A 19,888-nucleotide genomic window follows, 5' to 3' on the forward strand; every position below is an offset into this window, starting at 1 on the left:
CCCCAAGGGGTCCTTAGCACTGCAGCAGAGGCAAGAGAGGTTCCCGCCACTGCTGCTGCACTTGCCAACCGTGAGGCCAGCTTCTGGCTAAGCAGCGCTCCCCCTGTGGGAGCACACTGACCATGAGGGGGCATCTCCTGTGTTCAGCATCAGCCCCTGGTGGTCAGTGTGTATCATAGTGACTGGTCATTCTGCTGTTCAGTTGATTTGCATATTAGCCTTTTATTATATGGGAAAATCAGGTCATCTGCAAATAGAGATAATGTCACTCTTTCTTGCCAGTTTTGTTGCCTTTTGTTTCTTTTTCTTGCCTGAATACTCTGGTTAGGACTTGCAGTATTATGTTCAGTAGAAATGGTGTTGTCTTCTGATCCTAGAAGAAAACTTTTAACCTTTCATGTTTGTGTATGAAGTTAGCTGTGTGCTTGTCATGTGTGGCCTTTATTATGTTGAGATACATTCTTTCTATACCCAGTTTGTTGTATTTATCATGAATGGATATTGAATTTTGTCAAATTCACTTTCTACATCTATTGAGATGTACTGTATGATTCTTACCTTTTATTCTATTAATGTGATGTATCGCATGTATTAATTTGCATATGTTGAACCATTTTTGCATCCTAGAGATAAATCATGGTGTATGAGCCTTTTAATGTGCTGTTTTTTGTATTTATATCCATCGGGATATTGGCTTGTAGTTTTCCTTTCTTGTAGTGTCCTTGATATCAGGGTAATGCTGACTTCATATAATGAGTTTGGAAGTGTTCCCTCCTCTTCAGTTTTTTTGAAAGTGTTTGAGAAGGATTGGAATTAATTCTTCTTTAAATATTTGGTAAAATTCACTGTTGAAACCATCTGGCCCTGTACTTTCTTCCTGTTCGGAGGTTTTTGTCTGCTTGTTATTTTTGTCTGCTTGCTTGTTATTTGTCTGTTTAGGTTTTCTATTTTTTTATGATTTAGTTTGGGTAAGTAGTATGTTTCTAGGAATTTATCCATTTCTTCTAGTTTTCCAATTTGTTGGCGTATACTTATTCATAGTACGTGGTCTCTTAAGATCCTTTGTATTTTTGTGGTATCCTCTTACATATATAATTTTTATTTTGGGGTCCTGTTTTTTTCTTGGTTAATCTAGCTAACAATTTGTCAATTTTGTTTATCCTGTCAAGGACTAACACGTAGTTTTATTTACCTGTTTTTATTGTTTTCCTGTTCTTTGTTACATTTATTTCTGCTCTAATTCTTCTGCTAACTTTGGGTTTAATTTGTTCTTTTTCTAGTTCCTTGTTGTATAAAGTTACTTTGTTTATTTGTGATCTGCCTTTTTTCTTGATGTATGCTTTTATTGCTCTAAATTTTTCTCTTAGAACTGCTTTCCTTTATCCTTGATTGATGTGTTTCCATTTCGTTTGTCTCAAGATACTGTTTCATTTCCCTTTTGATGTTTTCTTTAATCCATTAGTTACTCAGGAGTGCGTTGTTTAATTTCCATGTTCTAGTACTTGTAAGTTTTCATGTTTTCCTCTTATAACTGAGTCTAGTTTTATACCATTTCTAAAGGCCCAGTGTACGAAATTCGTGCACTCGGGGGGCGTGGTCTTGCAGTACGGGAGCCCTTGGGGGATGTCCGACTGATGGCTTAGGCCCGCTTCTGGCTTAAGCCATCAGTCGGACATTGTTAGCACTGCTGCAGAAGCGGGAGAGGCTCCCACCACTGCCACTGCACTCGCCGGCTGTGAGCCCGGTTTCTGGCTGAGCGGTGCTCCTCCTGTGTGAGTGCACTGACCACCAGGGGGAAGCTCCTGCATTGAGCGTCTTCCCCCTGGTGGTCAGTGCGCGTAATAGCGACTGGTTGTTCCACTGTCAGGCCGAACCAGCTCTTCGACATCCCCCAAGGGGTTGCAAGAGGGAGCAGGCCAGGCCAAGGGACCCAATGGTGCACGATTGGGGCCAGGGAGGGACACGGGAGGTTGGCCAGGTGGGGAGGGACTACAGGAGGCCTCCAGGCGTGTCCTGCCCATCTCACCCAGTCCGATTAGCTGGACCCCACCAGCAAGCTCACTTACCATTTAGAGCACCTGCCCCCTGGTGGTCAGTGCACATCATAGCGAGCAGTTGAGCAGCCTTACCATATCATTAGCATATTATGTTTTGATTGGTTGAATGGATGACTGGACAGCTGGACACTTAGCATATTAGGCTTTTATTATATAGGACTAGAGGCTCGGTGCACAAAAATTTGTGCACTTGGCGGGGAGGGGGGCCCCTCAGCCAGGCCTGTGCCCTCTCGCAGTCTGGGACCCCTTGGGAGATAACGACCTGCTGGCTTAGGCCTGCTCCCGGGTGGCAGAGGGCAGGCCCAATCCATAGGTGCAGCCCCTGGTCGGGCTCAGAGCAGGGCCGATTGGGGAGTTGGGGCGCCGCCTCCTGTCATACACAGAGCAGGGCGACCAGGAGGTTGTGATTCCACCCTCAGTCACGCTCAGGGTAGGGCCGATTGGGGGGTTGGGGCACCACCCCCTGTCACACTCAAGGCAGGGTCGATGGGGAGGTTGCGGCGCCACCCCCTGTCATGCACAGAGCAGGGCCAGTCAGGGGGTTGGGGCATTTCCCCCTGTAACTCACAGAGCAGGGCCCATCAGGGGTGTTGGGGCTCTGTACCCTGTCACGCACAGAGCAGGGCCAATCAGGGGGTTGGGGTGCAGCCCCCTGTCACACACAGAGCAGGGCCCATCAGGGCGTTGGGGCGCCGCCCTCTATCACCCACACTCAGGGCAGGGCCGATGGGGAGGTTATGGCTCTACTCCGTCACACACAGAGCAGGGCCTTTGCGGGGGGGGCGTTGGGGCGCTGCACCCTGTCACACACAGAGCAGGGCCGATCAGGGGGTTGGGGTGCCGCACCCTGTCACACACAGAGCCGCAGGGCGCTCAGGGGGTTTGGGCGCTGCCCCCTGTCGCGCTGATCCCGGTGCCGGGAGGCCTCGCGGCTCCGCTGATCCTGGTGCTGGGAGGCATATTACCCTTTTACTGTATAGGGTAGAGGCCTGGTGCATGGGTGGGTGCCGGCTGGTTTGCTCTGAAGGGTGTCCTGGATCAGGGTGGGGGTCCCCACTGGGGTGCCTGGCCAGCCTGGGTGAGGGGATGATGGCTGTTTGCAGCTGGTCACACACCCTTCAGGGTGGGGGTCCCCACTGGGGTGCCTGGCCAGTCTGGGTGAGGAGCTGAGGGCTGTTTTCAGGCTGGGGGTGACTGAAGCTCCCAACCGCTCCTTTTTTTCTTTTTTTTTTTTATTCTGGGCCAGCTTTAGCTTTGAGGCTTGGCTCCAGCTCTGAGGCCTCTGCTGCTGAAAGTAGGTTTCTGGCCTTTGCTTACAATGTTGCGATCCTGCTGGCTGAAGTCCGGCAGGTTTCTGGGGTTTTGTTTAGCTTCTATGTTTGTTACATAGTTGCTTGCAGCTCAGAGGCCTGCAGCAGCAGGCGGGGAACGTTGGAGTCCTCCGTCACTGAAGCAAGCGAGCCTCATGTTAGTTTCAAGCTGCCTGGCTGCCGGCCGTCATCTTGGCTGACGGTTAATTTGCATATTGTCCTGATTAGCCAATGGGAAGGGTAGCGGTTGTACGCCAATTACCATGTTTCTCTTTTATTAGATAGGACTAGAGGCCTGTTGCACGAAGATTCGTGCAATAGGCCCTCTATCCCCTGGCTGCCAGCACCAGTTTTCCTCTGGCACCTGGGACCCAGACCTTCACTCTGGCCACCACCTTCCATCATCGCTCTGGACACAGTCTTCGCTGCATCTAAGCCTTCAGTCTTTGCTCCTCCCTCCGGCGGGAGTCTTCAGTCTCCGGCCAGAGCTGTCCCTGTAGCTCCTCCTGCCCCCCACCCTCCCCCTCATAGCTTGATCGCTGCTTTGCCTGCAGACCTTGCCAACGGGCTCCTGGGTTCCAGGGGGTTGCCTTGCCTGCGGCCTGGCTTTCCGATCACAATCATGATCACGGGCTGCAGGCAAGGCGGCTCCTGGGTCCTGGGGTGCCGCCTTGCCTGTGCCCGGCTTTCTGATCACGATCACAGTCACGGGTCGCAAGCAAGGCGGCTCTTGGGTCCCGTGGGGCTGCCTTGCCTGCGGCCCGGCTTTCCGGCGGCTCCTGGGGTCACACATGGGGGCCTGGATGGCGGCTCCCGGTGTCCCGCCCTGCCTGCCATAGGCAAATTCGCTGCCATCCTTGTTGGTGGTTAATTTGCATTTCACGCTGATTAGCCAATGGGAGGCGTAGCGAAGGTACGGTCAATTACCATGTTTATCTAGTATTAGATAGGACTAGAGGCCCAGTGCATGAAATTCATGCCGGGGGGGGGGGGACCCTCAGCCCAGCCTGCATCCTTTCCAATCCAGGACCTCTCGGGGGATGTCCGACCGGCAGTCAGACATCCCTCTCATAATCCAGGACCACTGGCTCCTAACTGTTCACCTGCCTGCCTGCCTGGTCACCCCTAACTGCCCCCTGCTGGCCTGGTAACCCCCAACTGCCCTTCCCACCCCCCACTGGCCTGGTTGCCCCCAACTGCCCCCCCTACCCCCCACTGGCCTGGTTGCCCCAACTGCTCTTCTCTGTTGGCCTGGTCGCCCCTTACTGCCCCCTCCCCCCGCCAGCCTGGTTGCCCCTCACTTCCCCCCCTGCCGGCCTGGTCACCCCCGGCCTGCTGTTCAGTCGTTTGGTTGTCTCTCACTAATCCCCCTGTTGGCCTGGTCGCCCCACACAGCCTGCTGTTCAGTCATCCATCTGGTCGTTCAGGTCATGACGGCCCCTAGCTTTTTATATATTAGGATGATTAGAAAAAATACTTGCTATAATTTCAACCTTCTTAAATTTGCTAAGACTTGTTTTGTGGCCTTACATATGATCTGTCCTAGAATGTTGCATGTGAACTTAAGAAGAATATGCATTCTGCTATTGTTGAACAAAATGTTCTGTGTACTTCTCTTAGCTCTGTTTGGTCTATAATATTGTTCAGTTCCACGGCTTCCTATTGATTCTCTGTCAGGATGATCTAGCCATTGTTGATAGTGGAGTATTAAAGTCTCCAGCTATTATTATGTTTCTGTTTATTTCCTTTTTAAGTTAAATGTTGATATTTGCTTAAAATATTTAGGTGCCCTGATGTTGGGGTGCATAAATATTTATACTTTTTAGGTTGTCTTGATAGATTGATCCCTTTATTGTTAAAGTCTTGTTTGTGTGATATAATTATAGCTATTCCTGCTTTATTTTAGTTATTTTTTTGAAATATTTTTTTCTATCCTGCCACTCTCAATCTATATGTGTCTTTAAAGCTAAAGTTTGTCTCCTGCAGGCAGCATACCTTTGGATCTTGTTTTTTCTTTTTTCATTCATTCTGCCATTCTAAGTCTTTTGATCAATTTTTGTTTAAAGTAATGATTGATAAAGTAAGGACCTGCTATTGTCATTTTGTTAATTTCTTTCTTTTTTAAAATCCTTTGTTCCTTCTTTCTTACCTTACTGTCTTCTCTGATTTGATGACCCTTTGCAGAAGTATGGTTTGACTTCTTTATCATAATTTGTTGTGTAACTACTACAGGTTTTCCTTTTTGTGGTTACCATTATACTAAAAAATCACATTTTTAATACTCTTTTTTAAGATAATAACAACTTAACTTTGATAGCATACATAAACTTTTCACTTTTACTCCCCTCCCCACACTTTAATGATATCAAATTTTACATATACTTTATATTGTGTATTCAGTAACAGGTTATTTTAGTGTTTATTATTTTGGTACTTTTTAAAAACTTTTAAACTGGAGCTGTAAATGAATTAGCACCATAATCACAGTATTAGAAAATGGGACTTGGTGACTATGTATTTATCATTGCCAGTGAGTTCTGCACATAATTCATGTTTTTAAATGTTTGTTAGCATCCTTTTATTTCTACTTGAAGAATGCCTTTTAACATTGTTTGTAGGAAAGGTCCAGCGAAAGTGAACTCCCTTAGATTTTGTTTGTTGGGGAAGTGTTTATCTGTCCATCATTTCTGAAAGACAGTTTTGCCAGGTATAGTATTGTTGATTGGTAGTTATTTTTCCTTCAGTATTTTGAATATATTTTCTCACTCTTTCCTGGCCTGCAAAGTTGTTTTTTTGTGGGTTGGTTTGTTTGTTTGTTGTTGTTTAGAAATCCACCTATAGCCTTATATGTAATGTATCTCTTTTCCCTTGCTGCTTTCAAAATTCTCTGTCTTTGATTCGTTTTAAATATATTTTTGTTGATTTCAGAGAGGAAGGGAGAAGGAAAGAGAGAGAAACATCAGTGTTGAGAGGGAATCATTGATCAGCTGCCTCTTGCATGCCCCTTATTGGGGATCGAGCCACAACCTGGGTATGTGCCCTAATCAGGAATCAAACTGTGAATTGCTGGTTCATAGGTTGACAACCACTGAGCCACACTGGCTGGGCTCTGTCTTTGATTTTTGGCAGTTTAATTATAATGTGTTTTAGTATAACCTGTTTCAGGTCCAACCTATTTGGGGTCGTTTGGGCTTCATGAGTCTTTGTTTAGTTTGTTTTTTGTTTTTTTTTTAATGTATTTTTACTAGAGGCCTGGTGCATGAATTCGTGCGGGGTCCGGCTGGCCTGCCCCGATGGGGGCCTATCGGGCTGGGGGGGGCCAATGGGGAGGAGGGGATGCAGGAGGTTGGCCAGCTGGCCCTGCCCCAAGTCATTGGGGGGGGGGGGCGGTTGGGGGCGGGGCCGGCCAGGGGAAGGGGCCATGGGCAGTTGGCGGGGGTCGATCGTGGCCCCCATCAGGCCCGTTGGCCGCCACAATGTGCGTCATAGCGACCAGTCATTCCATCATTTGGTCACTTGGCTTTTATAAATATAGATTGATTTCAGAGAGAAAGAGAGAGGAGAAAGAGATAGAAACATCAGTGATGAGAGAGAATTGTTGATTGGCTGCCTCCTGTATGCCCTACACTGGGTATTAAGCCCACAACTCGGGCATGTGCTCTGACCGGGAATCGAACTGTGACCTCCTGGTTCATAGGTCGATGCTCAACCACTGAGTCATGCTGGCAGAGCAGGCCTCATGAATCTTTTTTTATTTTTTATTTATTTATTTTTATTTTTTTATTATTAGTTAAGGTATTACAAATGTGTCCTCATCCCCCCCATTAACCCCTAACCTCCCCCTCTTCCCCCCGCCCCGCACACTCATGCTCCCATCCCCCTGTTGCCCATGTCCATTGGTTTGGCTTATATACATGTATACAAGTCCTTCGGTTGATCTCTTCCCCATACCCCCGCCCTCCCCTACTTTCCTTCTGGGGATTGATAGCCTGATCGCTGTTTCTCAGTCTTGGGAGAGCATTATGCTAAGTGAAATAAGCCAGTCAGAGAAAGATAAATACCACATGATCTCACTCATTTGTGGATTATAGAGAACAACATAGACTGATGAAAAGGGACAGACCCAAAGGCCTCATGAATCTTAATGTTCATTTCCCTCCCCACGTTTGTGAAGTTTTCATTCATTATTCTTTTAAATATACTTTCTTTCCCTTTCTCTGCTCCTTCTGTGATTCCCATAATATTTTTATTATTTTTCTTGTTGGTATCCTGTAGGCCAGTGATGGCGAACCTTTTGAGCTCGGCGTGTCAGCATTTTGAAAAACCCTAACTTAACTCTGGTGCCGTGTCACATATAGAAATTTTTTGATATTTGCAACCATAGTAAAACAAAGACTTATATTTTTGATATTTATTTTATATATTTAAATGCCATTTAACAAAGAAAAATCAACCAAAAAAATGAGTTCGCGTGTCACCTCTGACACGCGTGTCATAGGTTCGCCATCACTGCTGTAGGCTCCACATGATTTCTTCACTTTTTTTTGTTCTTTCTTCTGTTTGCTCTTCTAACTAGATATTTTCAAATTAACTATCTTCCAGTCCACTGATTCTCTCTTCTCCTTTGTCTAGTCGATTGTTGAAGCTCTCTGGAATTCTTCATTGCATTGATTTTTCAGCACTAGGATTTCTGTTTGGTTTCTTTTTTAGTAATTTCTATTTCTTCTCATTTTGTTCGTGCATTGTTTTCCTAATTTTGTGTATATGTCTTATAGTTCACTAAATGTATTTAAGAATATCATTCTTAATTCTTGGTCAGACAGTTCGAATATCTCTTTCTTTAGGGTCAGTTATTGGAGCTTTATTAGTTTCCTTTGGTGGTATTGTGTTTACCTGGTTGTTCATAATTCTTTATTCCTTTCCTTGGTATCTACACATTAGAGTAAGTGGTGTCCTCTTTCAGATTTTATCTCTCACTTCAGCAGAAACAGTCCTTCACCACTCAGCTTAGGATGCTTGATGGGTCAGCTGGTAGTATTTGTCCATAGCTAGGGTCTCAGTTTTGCCAAGGTCACTTCCTGAGCTCTGAGTTCAGGGGTGCTTTACCTGAGAACAGTTAGGTAAAACTACTGGCTTGTACCCTGGCCAGTGTGGCTCAGTTAGTTGGGTATTGTCCTGTGCACTGAGGGGTTGTGGTTGGGTTCCTGGTCAAGGCACATACCTGGGTTGTGGGTTTGTCCCCAGTCAAGGTGTGTGTTGGAGGCAACCAATCAGTGTTTCTCTCTCACATTGATATTTCTCTCTCTGTCTCTTTCTTCCTCTCTCTCTAAAAAAGAAAAATCAATAAAAACATATTTTTTTAAAAAACACTACTGGCTCTAGCCCAGCAGTTCTCAACCTGTGGGTCGCGACCCCTTTGGTGGTCGAACGACCTTTTCACGGGGGTCGCCTAAGACCATCCTGCATATCAGATATTTACATTACGATTCATAACAGTGTATATATGTAAATTAATGAGTTAGACACATTTACTTTATGCAGTACACTTTCCCCTTGATTGGATTAAGAGTTCATGCAAGTTTGGGTTTCACAGTTAAAACTGATGAACTTTATCAGTAGTAGTATCTCTTGTTTCAAAGGAGCCAGAGTTACATCATGTCTTAGATTCTAAGACTTAGAAGGACAGAAATTAAGAGTAGATTCTGTACCTCTTGCTGCATGTAGCAGCTGTCTTGTGAGGAATTGTGCCTTCTTTGTCCCAACATCTTTAGTTTTGTGCTTTAGTACAGTATCATCTTAATGTTGGGTGTTTTTCTTCTTATTTGTGTGTGTCATTTTTGCTGTTCCCCATATGTAGAGGGATTATCAAGCAGCACTGAGGATTGCTCTTAATGGTAGGGTTAAAAACACCTTTGACTTTAGAGCCTTTAGCTCGATTATGCCACTCCTCAGACTATTTAATCTTTATAAAATTGAGTTAAAGCTAAATTTCCTACATATTTTGTATGTTCTTGTCTATTTCTAATGTATTTTCTCTGTATCTTGAATAAAATTACTGTATCATCTGAAGCTTGTGTTCCTGTGAATTGTGGTGGTGATGGATTTTGTCATCTCACAGAATGGGTTTTGTTTTTATATCACTTCTTAAAATGCAACAGAAAGAGAAATACGGACTATTTAGAAACTTTAGTGGCTGACTGAATTTCTGACTTTCTTGGTATATAAACAGATGACTGTAGTTATGTGGACTCAAACCCCAGGTCGTTTATATTTAGCATCACCGTTAGATCGTGGTGATGTTGAGGAAGTTTGCTATTCTGAAACCTGTTCTAGTGGGAAGTACCAGTATCAAATGGGATAGTTAGACATGATACTCAAATATTTAGGCCAAGATGGCATAGATCAGTGTGTTCCAGACTCTCAGGTTAAAAAGGTATTTCAGTTCTTGGAAATTTCTGTCCCAAAATTAATTTTTGTTTAGTTCCTTTGCCATTTTATTTATTTATTTATTTATTTATTTATTTATTTATTCATTCATTCATTCATTCATTCATTCATTGATTTTTAGAGAGAGTGGAAGGGAAGGGAAGAGACAGAGGGAGAGAAACATCAATGTGATAGAGAGACACATAGATTGGTTGCCTTTCGCATGCAGCCTGACCAGGGCCAGGGATCGAGCCTGCAACTGAGGTACATGCCCTTGACTGAAATCGAACCCAGGACCCTTCAGTCTGCAGGCCAATGCTCTATCCACTGAGCCAAACCAGCTAGGGCTCTTTTGCCATTTTAGTTATAATATGTATAATGTCTTCCAAGTAAGTTGTAGTTGTATTATGTATTTATAGTTCATTGTACATGTATAAAAAAATCCAAGTGAGTATGTTAAGGTATATTATTATCAACTATATCAACCAAATAAATGTCAACATTTCATCTACCTGAGCAGTTTCTGTTTTTTACATTACCTTTCAATAGGGAAATTGCTCCTCTGGTGTTGTTTTTTATTTTGTTAAAACACACATTTGCTGATATGCTCTAATAAAATAATGCACATCCCTAATAGAACATTAGACTTAACCTTTCTTAAAGATACTTTTTTGGTGACAAAATTTAAGTGTCTGACTTTGGCTTGGGAAATAGGTTATTTGAGGAATTGCTTCTTAAGCTGTTTTCTTTTTACTTACAGTATATCTCTGTACCGGGGTAATTGCAGACCTATACGATTTGAACCACCAATGCTGGATTTCCATGAACAGTAAGTTTAAAATGTTCAGACCATAGTTATTCCTTTCAACTATTACATATATTTTATTCATGCATTGTCTTGCCTTTTGCCTGTGTTATCTATATGAGAAAGTTAATGTTCAAGTCACCAGGGAAACAAATAATGTTTAATGCAGTTTACATATGGGAAGCAATATTATGAACAAAACATATAATAGTAACTTTTGAAGTTTGAAAACTACTCACATATTTCAGTCTCTTTTCAGAGACTCTTACCTTCAGAAGCAGCATAAAATTTATAGGTTACCTTTTCTGATTAGCACTTAATTTCCATTTTTATTATTTAAATGTTTCCTGTGGATATAGAAGGATATACTATTTGTTTGATACATGGGTTTTTATTTTTATTTTTTAATCCTCACCTGAGTATATGTTTTCATTGTTTTTTAGAGAGAGAGGAAGGGAGGGAGAGAGAAAGGAACATTGATGCCAGAGAGAAACATCGATTCGTTGCCTCCCATATGCTCCCCAGCCAGGGATTGAACCCACATCCTAGATATGTGCCCTGACCAAGAATAAAACCCACCACCCTTTTTTAGGTGTTTGGGATTGTGCTCCAACCAACTGAGCCACCCGGCCAGAGAGATACATATGCTTTTAAAGTACAAACTTTTTAAAAAATTGATTTGAGAGAGAGAGAAAAAGGGATGGGGGCGGGGGGGGGGTGGTGGAGGGGAGAGAGACAGGGAGAGAGAGAGAAACAAACATTGATGTGAGAGAGGAAATCAGTCAGCTGTCTCCTGAATCCACCTGGACCAGGGATGGAGCCCACAACCTCTCTGTGCATGGGACAACGCTCAACTAACTGAGCCACACTGTTATATACCACCAAAACAATAATGTTAATCAACTACAGTAAAAATATTTAAACACATGGAAGCTAAATAGCATGTTATTAACACATTAAGCGCCCTGTCTGTTTTGTCTGCCGGACGGAAAGTATAGTGTCAGTCACCGGTGACTGACAGGGCACTTAATGTGTTAAACAATGAATGGGTTACCAATGAGATCAAGAAAAAAATCAAAAACTTCCTAGAAACAAATGAAAATGGTCACACAAAAGCCCTGTCTGTTTTGTCTGCCAGACGGAAAGGATAGCATGTTATTAACACGTTAAGCCCCCCAAAATGGAGAAACTGAATTTTCATAAATCCTTGTCATAAAACCACCACATGAATATAAACAGTTTCCTAAATTTAGAACTTTTGACTATAGGAAATCAGAGGAGATGTGAATGAAAGAATTTGCCTGGTACTTTTATTTTTAATTTTTTTTTGTCTGGCAATCTTAGAGTTAAGGTTCATTTTTATGAAACTTGAAAGTAGTTTAGAACAAACAAAATGAATTGTTTTGCAAAAAGTACATTATCATTGAGTCAGAAAGTAACTGATTGCTAAAGGAAATCAGAGATGTGTTTTAACACATATCCTCTTTTTAAATACGTTTGTTTTTCACCCTCAGAAACATGAAACTTAGTTGATTGAAAGTTTTTCCTTCATGGACTACTTTTCTGTTTTTGCCTGAAAGAATCCCTGCTCTTTCTTAAATGAATATTAAGTGGAAAAAGAATTATATTAGGATACCTTAGTATAGAATGGCCCATCTTTATATCTCCATGCCAGGTTAGTCACCATCCACCCCACCCTGCATTTTTGTTCATACATTGCCAGTTTATTTTCCTCTCCCCCCCCCCCCACAGTTATCCAGCCCTTAAGATAAGTGACCCTGTTCCTAGCTCAGTAGTAAATCCTGATTAATCTGCGTCAGCTGTAATAATCCTATTCTTGTTTGTGATCAATTCAGAGATGGATGTGACTCGATTTTACCCAACATAATGAGGTCTGGTCTACTAATGGATTTCTGGGGAAGCATTTTTTTTCACTCTAAAGGGGAGATAGATACAATAAAGAAATACCCCTCTTCCTTGCTGAGGATTGTCTGCATGTGATTCCTAAGGTGCCATGGCAACTCTCTTGTAATCAGTCAGAAGTGCTAGCCTGAGGACAAAGTCAGCGAAGTTTGTCTGTCAGAGGAGAAAAATGGAAAGAACTTGTGCCCTTGACCATATTGTCAAACTGCTGAATTAATCAACCCTGGAACTGCCTGACTTCAGGTCTTTTAGTTAGGTAGCACTTACTATTCTTGCTTTCTTGCTCTATTGTGGAGTACATGGCATTGCTGACCTATTCTTCCCTCTCAGCTCTTCTCCGCCTCTACCCTTGTGAACCACTGTCTGTGTTCTCCTCCTGTGTCTAAGGCTCTATTTTCTTAGTCGCTTTCAGGATTCTGTTCTTCTATCTGTCCCTAACTGGCTGCTTCTGTTTCCTCCACACTTGTTACCTGGTGATCTCTTTCGAACCTTTGTTCTCTGCCGATGCTTTCCCAACCTGTACTGCCCTCTTCGCCCACCATCACTCACCTTCGTCCTCAACAACACCGCAACCTCAGTGTGTCCTGCTCTTGCTTCTGTGTTTCCAATCTCTATGAATGGGGCCAACCAGTCAGCAAAGCCTGAGTCGAGGCTTCCTGGTTCCTCCTTTCCCTCAGAGTGCCCCATCCCTTTTCCCACCAAATCCTTACCAGAATCCTGTCGGTTTTTCATGTCTGCTCCTCTCCCACCTTCATTGCCCACTCTTCTCCTCTTAAATCACGCCTTTGTCATTTCTTACCTAGACTGTGACCACATGCCTGCCATGTTCCAGTTTATGATGTATACTACCAACAGAGAAATCTCTGTACCTTCAAAATCAGATCATGTCATTTTCTGTACTCCCCCTCCCAAAAAAATCCTTTAATGGTTTTCTAATGTCTTCAGGATAAATATTAAATGTCTTAACATCAGATCTGTCCTTTATCTTTCTTATATGCCATTCCACCCTAAAAGTAGGTTATACATACTTTAGGAGTCTCCATATAAAAATAATGTTTTTGGAAGCCTTTATATAGTCACAAAAGTATAAACAACAGATGACGAATGTACTGTTAGCCCAAATTCAATAACGAACATTTCTGCCACATTTTACCTCACTTTTGTTGATTTTGAATCATTTGAAAGTGGCAGACAATGACATTTCATTCCTGTGTTCTTCAGCAGACATTTGCATATATAAGGACATTCTCCATAGCTGCAGTGCCATTGCTGGTATTGTAAGACAATTAGCAGTCATTACACAGTGCCTTTAATTCCTCTGCTTTGGTCAGTGCTATAGTTGGTTTTAAGGGATAGAAATCTCACTGAAACTAGTTGAGGCAAAAATGAGCATACATTGCAAGGAACTCTGAGGACAGGAGTATGCCTAAGGAAGGTCAGAGATGTAGCTGGGACCTGGGGACAATGACCCACATTATCCCTTGGCTCCAGGGCTCCTCTCTGTGCTGCTTATTTCTGCCTCTCTGCATTGGCTTCTTCCCATTACCAATATTTCTTTCCTACAATAACAGATTCACTGACTGCTCTGCAGATGCCCATTCTGTAGCCTCCCTCCATCTGGGAAGAAGAGCTTTTTTTTTTTAGTTTGAAAAATCTCAGCGTAGTGCAGTGATCACCTTGACTTAGATTAGATGTCTACCCCACCAGTCAGTTTGGTAGTGGACGTGTCTTCCAGGTGTTGTCCCTATGTTTCACCCAGAGAAGAGAAACCATACGGTGTGGGCAACTGCTCAAGCCATTTGCAGTCAGTTACAACTCCTTGGCCTATTAAATCCCTAATGACCTTCACTGCTATGGAGGATGGCTGTCCTCTGTGAAGCAGGCCTTCCCCATCTTCTCTGGCGGAGGTAGAAACTGCTTTCTCTCTGCTCCACAGGTTGTGTTCCCTCACAGAGCTGGGATGGATCCCCACCCAAAATTAGCTCCAGAAGTCAGGACTGATGACATCACATGCATGCACACCGAGAGAGTATGAAAAGGTTTAACATAATGAATGAGGCTTTCTGGGGAGAGCTGCGTGAGTTCCCAAGCAGGTCTGAAAAATGGCTTGAGAGCGGAGAAAGGAGACTGACTTGGCTTTGATTGTGGCTAAGGGAGGAGTAGTGGACTTGCATGGTTTGAACTTTTCACTAGATCCAAGAGGGAGAGTATGCAGGCTTTCTTACTGGCTTGCTCAGGTGTGGAGCATAAGGTGAAGGGACATTTGGGGCTTGAAACTGTCAATAATCATACATGGAGTTAGAGCAGTGGTTCTCAACCTTCTGGCCCTTTAAATACAGTTCCTCATGTTGTGACCCCCAACCATAAAATTATTTTCGTTTCTACTTCATAACTGTAATGTTGCTACTGTTAAGAATCATAATGTAAATATCTGATATGCAGGATGGTCTTAGGCGACCCCTGTGAAAGGGTCGTTCGACTGCCAAAGGGGTCTCGACCCACAGGTTGAGAACCATTGAGTTAAAGTCTTCATTACTCATGACATCTACTAGCTTCTGTCAGTGCACTGGTGATCGCCCTGATTGTTTTGGTATCTGCCTTCCTTACCAGGCCAGGCTACTGAGATAAATACATGTTGTTTATCTTTGTACCTCTGGCACATATTTCACATTTAACACTTATATACAATACATTAAATCCAACAAGATTTCCTGCTGATTTATTTTGCTTCAGTTAAATTAGTTTCACATTTTCAAGTGTTTTTGCTGGACTACACTAAATATTTGCTATACCTTTTCTTTTTGGTCAGCAATTTACTGGTTTAATGCCATGCTATAAATATTTCATTGGCTTGATATGTATAGCAGTAATTTTAGAACTTCGGAAGTATCCTTAACAGAACACTTTGTAATATTTTTTCCAAAAATTTTAAGTGCAGTTGTCGTTGCTCACTACCTTGACTGATGCACTGAAGTTTTGTCTTAAGTATTCTGTGACCCTTTTCCAACTGCTTGTCATTTTTGCTAAACCAGAGTCACTCTTTAAAAAAAAAAAAGAATAGTTCATTAATTTTTAGAGAGAGAAGAGAGAAACAACAATGTGAGAGCATAACTTCATTCCCCTGCCTCCTGCATGCTGCCTACGGGGGATCGTGCCCACAAACTGGGCATGTGCCCTAACGGGGAATCAAACTGAGCCACACTGGCCAGGGCCAGAAGTCACTCTTAATTTAAGATGCCCTTTGCAGTGTCTGGAGCTTTACGTGAGATGGAATTTAACACTCCAGGTAGCATCTGGTTGCCATGCAGGGCCTCCAAGAGGGCTTCAGGCTCTTTAGCCAGGAAGCAGCTCTAGTTCCCTGGCCACTTTCTAGACCCCCTGTATTGGCTTCTCTCACTGCTCTCTCCAACTTCTTTCACAGTAAATTAAACTAATTTTTGTAAAAAAATGATTGACTGTCTTCATCCATTTTGTTTAAATTTATTCTTTAGTTCTTCTTGTCCCCCTTTCCTCTGCCTTCTTTTCTTTTCCTCCACTCTTCTCCTCCTTTCTTTAACACTTGGCTGGAATAATCTGGGCATCACGACCTCTTACCTTCCTCCTGACCCCCCTTCAGTTATTTACGCCAGTCCTGTTAAATATTCTCTTTTTCCATAGCTCTTTCTTTCAAACATTTATTGTAGACTAAAATATGTTTTGGATGGAAACTTGGTTTACTGAGTTCTTTTGGTTTATATCATAATTAAGAGCAGAAAATCTTGATTTCAAATCTAAGGCTTAAAATGGAGACTTATGCAGATTGAATAGACTTGCTAAAAAGGGAGGTCTTTATTGTCAAGTTAAATTCCGTTTATGAAAGGCATTTCTCCCTTAGCACATTTTGGTATTCCAAGAAAATCAAGCAGGCCCTTTTTTCTAAAGGCATGTTTGTTGCCTTTAGCTTTTTTATTTCTAGCTTTTCCACCAATACCCTAGCTAAACCCTCAGTCTAAAATGTGTTTGAGAAGATGGTCGGGTGTGTGGTAGTTGAGTGGTACAAAGTAGTACATACTGATTTGGTGCAATTTCCTGCCAAAAGTTGTGTTAGTAAGAGTGCTGTGTCACTGTCATTCATAAGATTTGTCTCAAGGCAGTTGCGCAGCCATCTTTTCAGCTGTTTCCTGGCATTGCATGTCCTCTTTCTGAGGCATAGGAAACTTGCCATTGACCACAGAATTGCAACTTGCTTTCCAAGCTAGTTTCTAATTCATAGCTGCTTCTTCCTAATTCTTTGGAGCCTTAGACTCTTCTAAAGTATGAATAGTTAGTAGCTAGCTCTGCATTCAGGGAACAGCTGCATATTTGATTCAGCTTGGTTTATCTATAAATAATTCACACTATCCCCTTTGGCCCAACTTCTGTCTTTGAAGCAGCTCATAATGGAAATAGGACAAGCACCGGTAGACACTTGAAAATCTTTGTTTTATTTTTAAATCTACCTGTCTAGCCAAGCAGTCACACATACGCTGCTTGTGAGAGGCAGAATTCTAAGATGGTCCCCATCTTCTCCCAGTTGTATTCAATCAAACACTAATTTCGATGTTGCTGTAATTGATTTGATAATATTATTAAGGTCCAAAGTCACTTAATCTTTAAGATAGGGAGGTGATCTGGGGGCCTGACCTGATAACCTGAGCCCTGGCTGTCGCAGACAGAGACAGAAATGTTGGAAACTTGAAGCGTGAGAGGTGTTTGACGCAAGGGATTTTCTTTGTGCTGGTTTTGGAAAGGGAGGGGGCCATGTGGCAGGAGACTGAGAGCATCCTAAATCTTGTCAACGACCTGAATGAGCTTAGAAGAGGACTTTGAGCTTTGATGAGTTAGGCCTTGAGCAGATAAACAAGGCGTGCTCTTTTATGCATGCTGGACTTTTGCCTTACAGAATTATAAGATAAGAAATAGGTATCACTTTAAGCTTCTAAGTTTGTGGTAACTTGTTACGTAGCAGAGAGCTAATGCACTACTTAATTATAGTGCATGTATTAATTGGCACTTGACCAAAGTTTTCCATGGTGTAATGTGACCTTTCTCTCTCTTCAGTCTCCCACTTTATCGTGGATTCTGCTCATATCACCAAGGGAACTGGGAAGAGAGCATGGCAGGAAAAGCTGTTCGTAGGAGGTCTTTAAGTAGGTCTGGCCAAGGAGTGCTCCTTCTGCTTCCCGGGGTGTGGACTGCCCAGAACTGCAGGGCGCCTGCTGACACTCTTCCTGAGACCTTCCCTCTGTTCTTGTTACTCCAACTTCTTTGAACAACATAAGTCGATGACCCTTCTCATCTGAGTAAGGGTTAATTTTTGTAGGGTGGGGCCCAGGGCCTTTCCTCTGGTCACTTAGAAAGGGCAGGGCAGCCTCCATGGCCTTGTGCAAATCAAGCATTCTGAGGCTCCTAGAGCCTCCAGACTTGTTTCCTAACCCCAAAGTTTTCTCCTGCAGGGGGCCATCTTTCATCTGTCTTCTTGAAGGATTGTCCTGTCTTTTTTATCTTAACTAAGGTTGATTGCATAGAGGTCGCAGGAGGAAAAACATTTAGTACGAATTCTTAGGGAGATGAATGACTAGTTGTCAGTTTGCCTACAGGACATTTGAGTTGTAAAAGAGCACATTTGTTGAAGGAAGCACATAATTGGTAAACTTTCAGGCTGTAGGGAGGACATTTTTATTTCTGTATACTGTTATTCTACTTGTCTATATAAAGCTTGAGGAGGAAGAATCTATCTTCCATACTGTCTTTATACAGCTTCTTCCTACAGCATCATGGCCATGACTTGAAGTCCCAGCTGGATCTGTACCCACTTCCCTAATTGTGTTATGATCCTGGGATTGATGAGTCTGTTGGGTGAGGGATACAGCTCCTGAGAAAGGCTGCACCCCCAAGCAGGAGGGATTTCACACATTGGGGGCTCCTGATTGGAAGAGCTCATAGATTTCCCTCTGGATTCCCTCTGTCCCTCAGGACCCAAGGCCTGGTTCCACTTTTGGGCTTTTTCCTAATGGCTGAACAATATTGGCCCTCATGTTGGCTGGGCTATAGGCCATGGGATGCTGTTGGACAAACTCTGGCAGGCATTTGAAAATCTTTGTTGTATTTTTAAATCTACCTATCTAAGCAAGTAGTCATATCTGCTGCTTATGACAGGCAGAATTCTAAGACAATCCCCAAATTCCTGGCCTGTGAGATGCACATACATCTTCTCCCGTTGTATTCAATCAAGTACTAATCTAGATGTTGCTTCTCTGGGTAGAGCAGAGAATGTCTCCTGTGGGATCCCACCTTGCATGGGCAGTCTGGGCACAGCCTTCCAGTGACAGCAAATGCAGCCAATCATCTGCTCCCACTTTTGCAAGAGGTGGTAGCATCTGCAGTGATAAGTTCTCAGAAGACGGGTAGGACTTGGTTTGGGCCTTAAAAGCACTAGAAAACATTTAACCTTAACAACAGCAAAACTTTATGTCAGCATTATAAATTCTCAAACTGATGGAAAAATAAACAGCAGAGCAAACTGTTATGAAAACCTTAAAAAAATGCATTAAATGTTTACAAAAGACAGTGGTAAGTTCTTATTTACATAGTTTGTGGACCGTAAGCCTATGAACCTGACTTTTGGGGGTAATATGGGAAGAAAATATTGTTACTCTAGTCTAGAAGAGAAAAACGTTTAAAATAATCCAAGACAGTACCCATGATTCTGGGATTGATGAGTCTGTTGAAGCTGTATAGGAAAATGAGTAAAGTTCTGGTAAATTAGATTTGATGTTTACATGATATTGACACTTCATAAAGCCTTACAATCAAGAATTATTTCAGCTTTTTAAAAATTTTGGGTTTGGCTCATTATTTTTGTTCATATTCTTCAAATAGTTCTACATTTCAGTTTTCAAATATTAACACTTCTAGTTATGGCCTACATATCCCCATTTTCTTTTTGATTTTATAGCTCTGTCTTAAAATATTTTAAATATGTAAATAATATTCTTTCTTGATGAATACTGAAGTAAATTGTCAATCTGCTTTTCTGACTCAGTAATAGATTTTTACATATCTGTCCTATCTGTTGCCTTTATATGTTATGTTATTATACTAAGATTTTCTTTCGTTTTCTATGATTTCTTGCTTTTTCCTAATATCTTGCCATATCTCCTTAAGTATATTACCTTATTCTTATTTTTAATTCTTGGTTCAATTTTTCTAGCTTCTGGTCTGCATTATTCAGCCTTTATTAGATGATGCTGTGACCACAACTAAACCCAAAATCTCACTGGGATTTAGACTGAAAGAGCACTCCTCTCTGGGAAATGCCACTTTCTTGGCAGAGAGAAAAGAAGCAA

At 42.6% G+C, this 19,888-nt stretch overlaps 1 protein-coding gene across 1 annotated transcript in view; it reads left to right on the forward strand.

The window, feature by feature from the left end:
* Positions 1-19,888, forward strand: part of TMEM131 (transmembrane protein 131) — a gene marked incomplete at its 5' end in the record, with an annotated part of 200,920 nt that overhangs the window by 62,841 nt on the left and 118,191 nt on the right. The window contains one exon of the mRNA XM_081100672.1: positions 10,554-10,622. Coding sequence (XP_080956798.1) covers positions 10,554-10,622 — 69 coding nt within the window. The remainder of the gene's footprint in view (positions 1-10,553; positions 10,623-19,888) is intronic.

Source organism: Myotis nattereri (assembly GCF_964212035.1).
Source record: "Myotis nattereri genome assembly, chromosome: 10".
Lineage (NCBI taxonomy): Eukaryota > Metazoa > Chordata > Mammalia > Chiroptera > Vespertilionidae > Myotis > Myotis nattereri.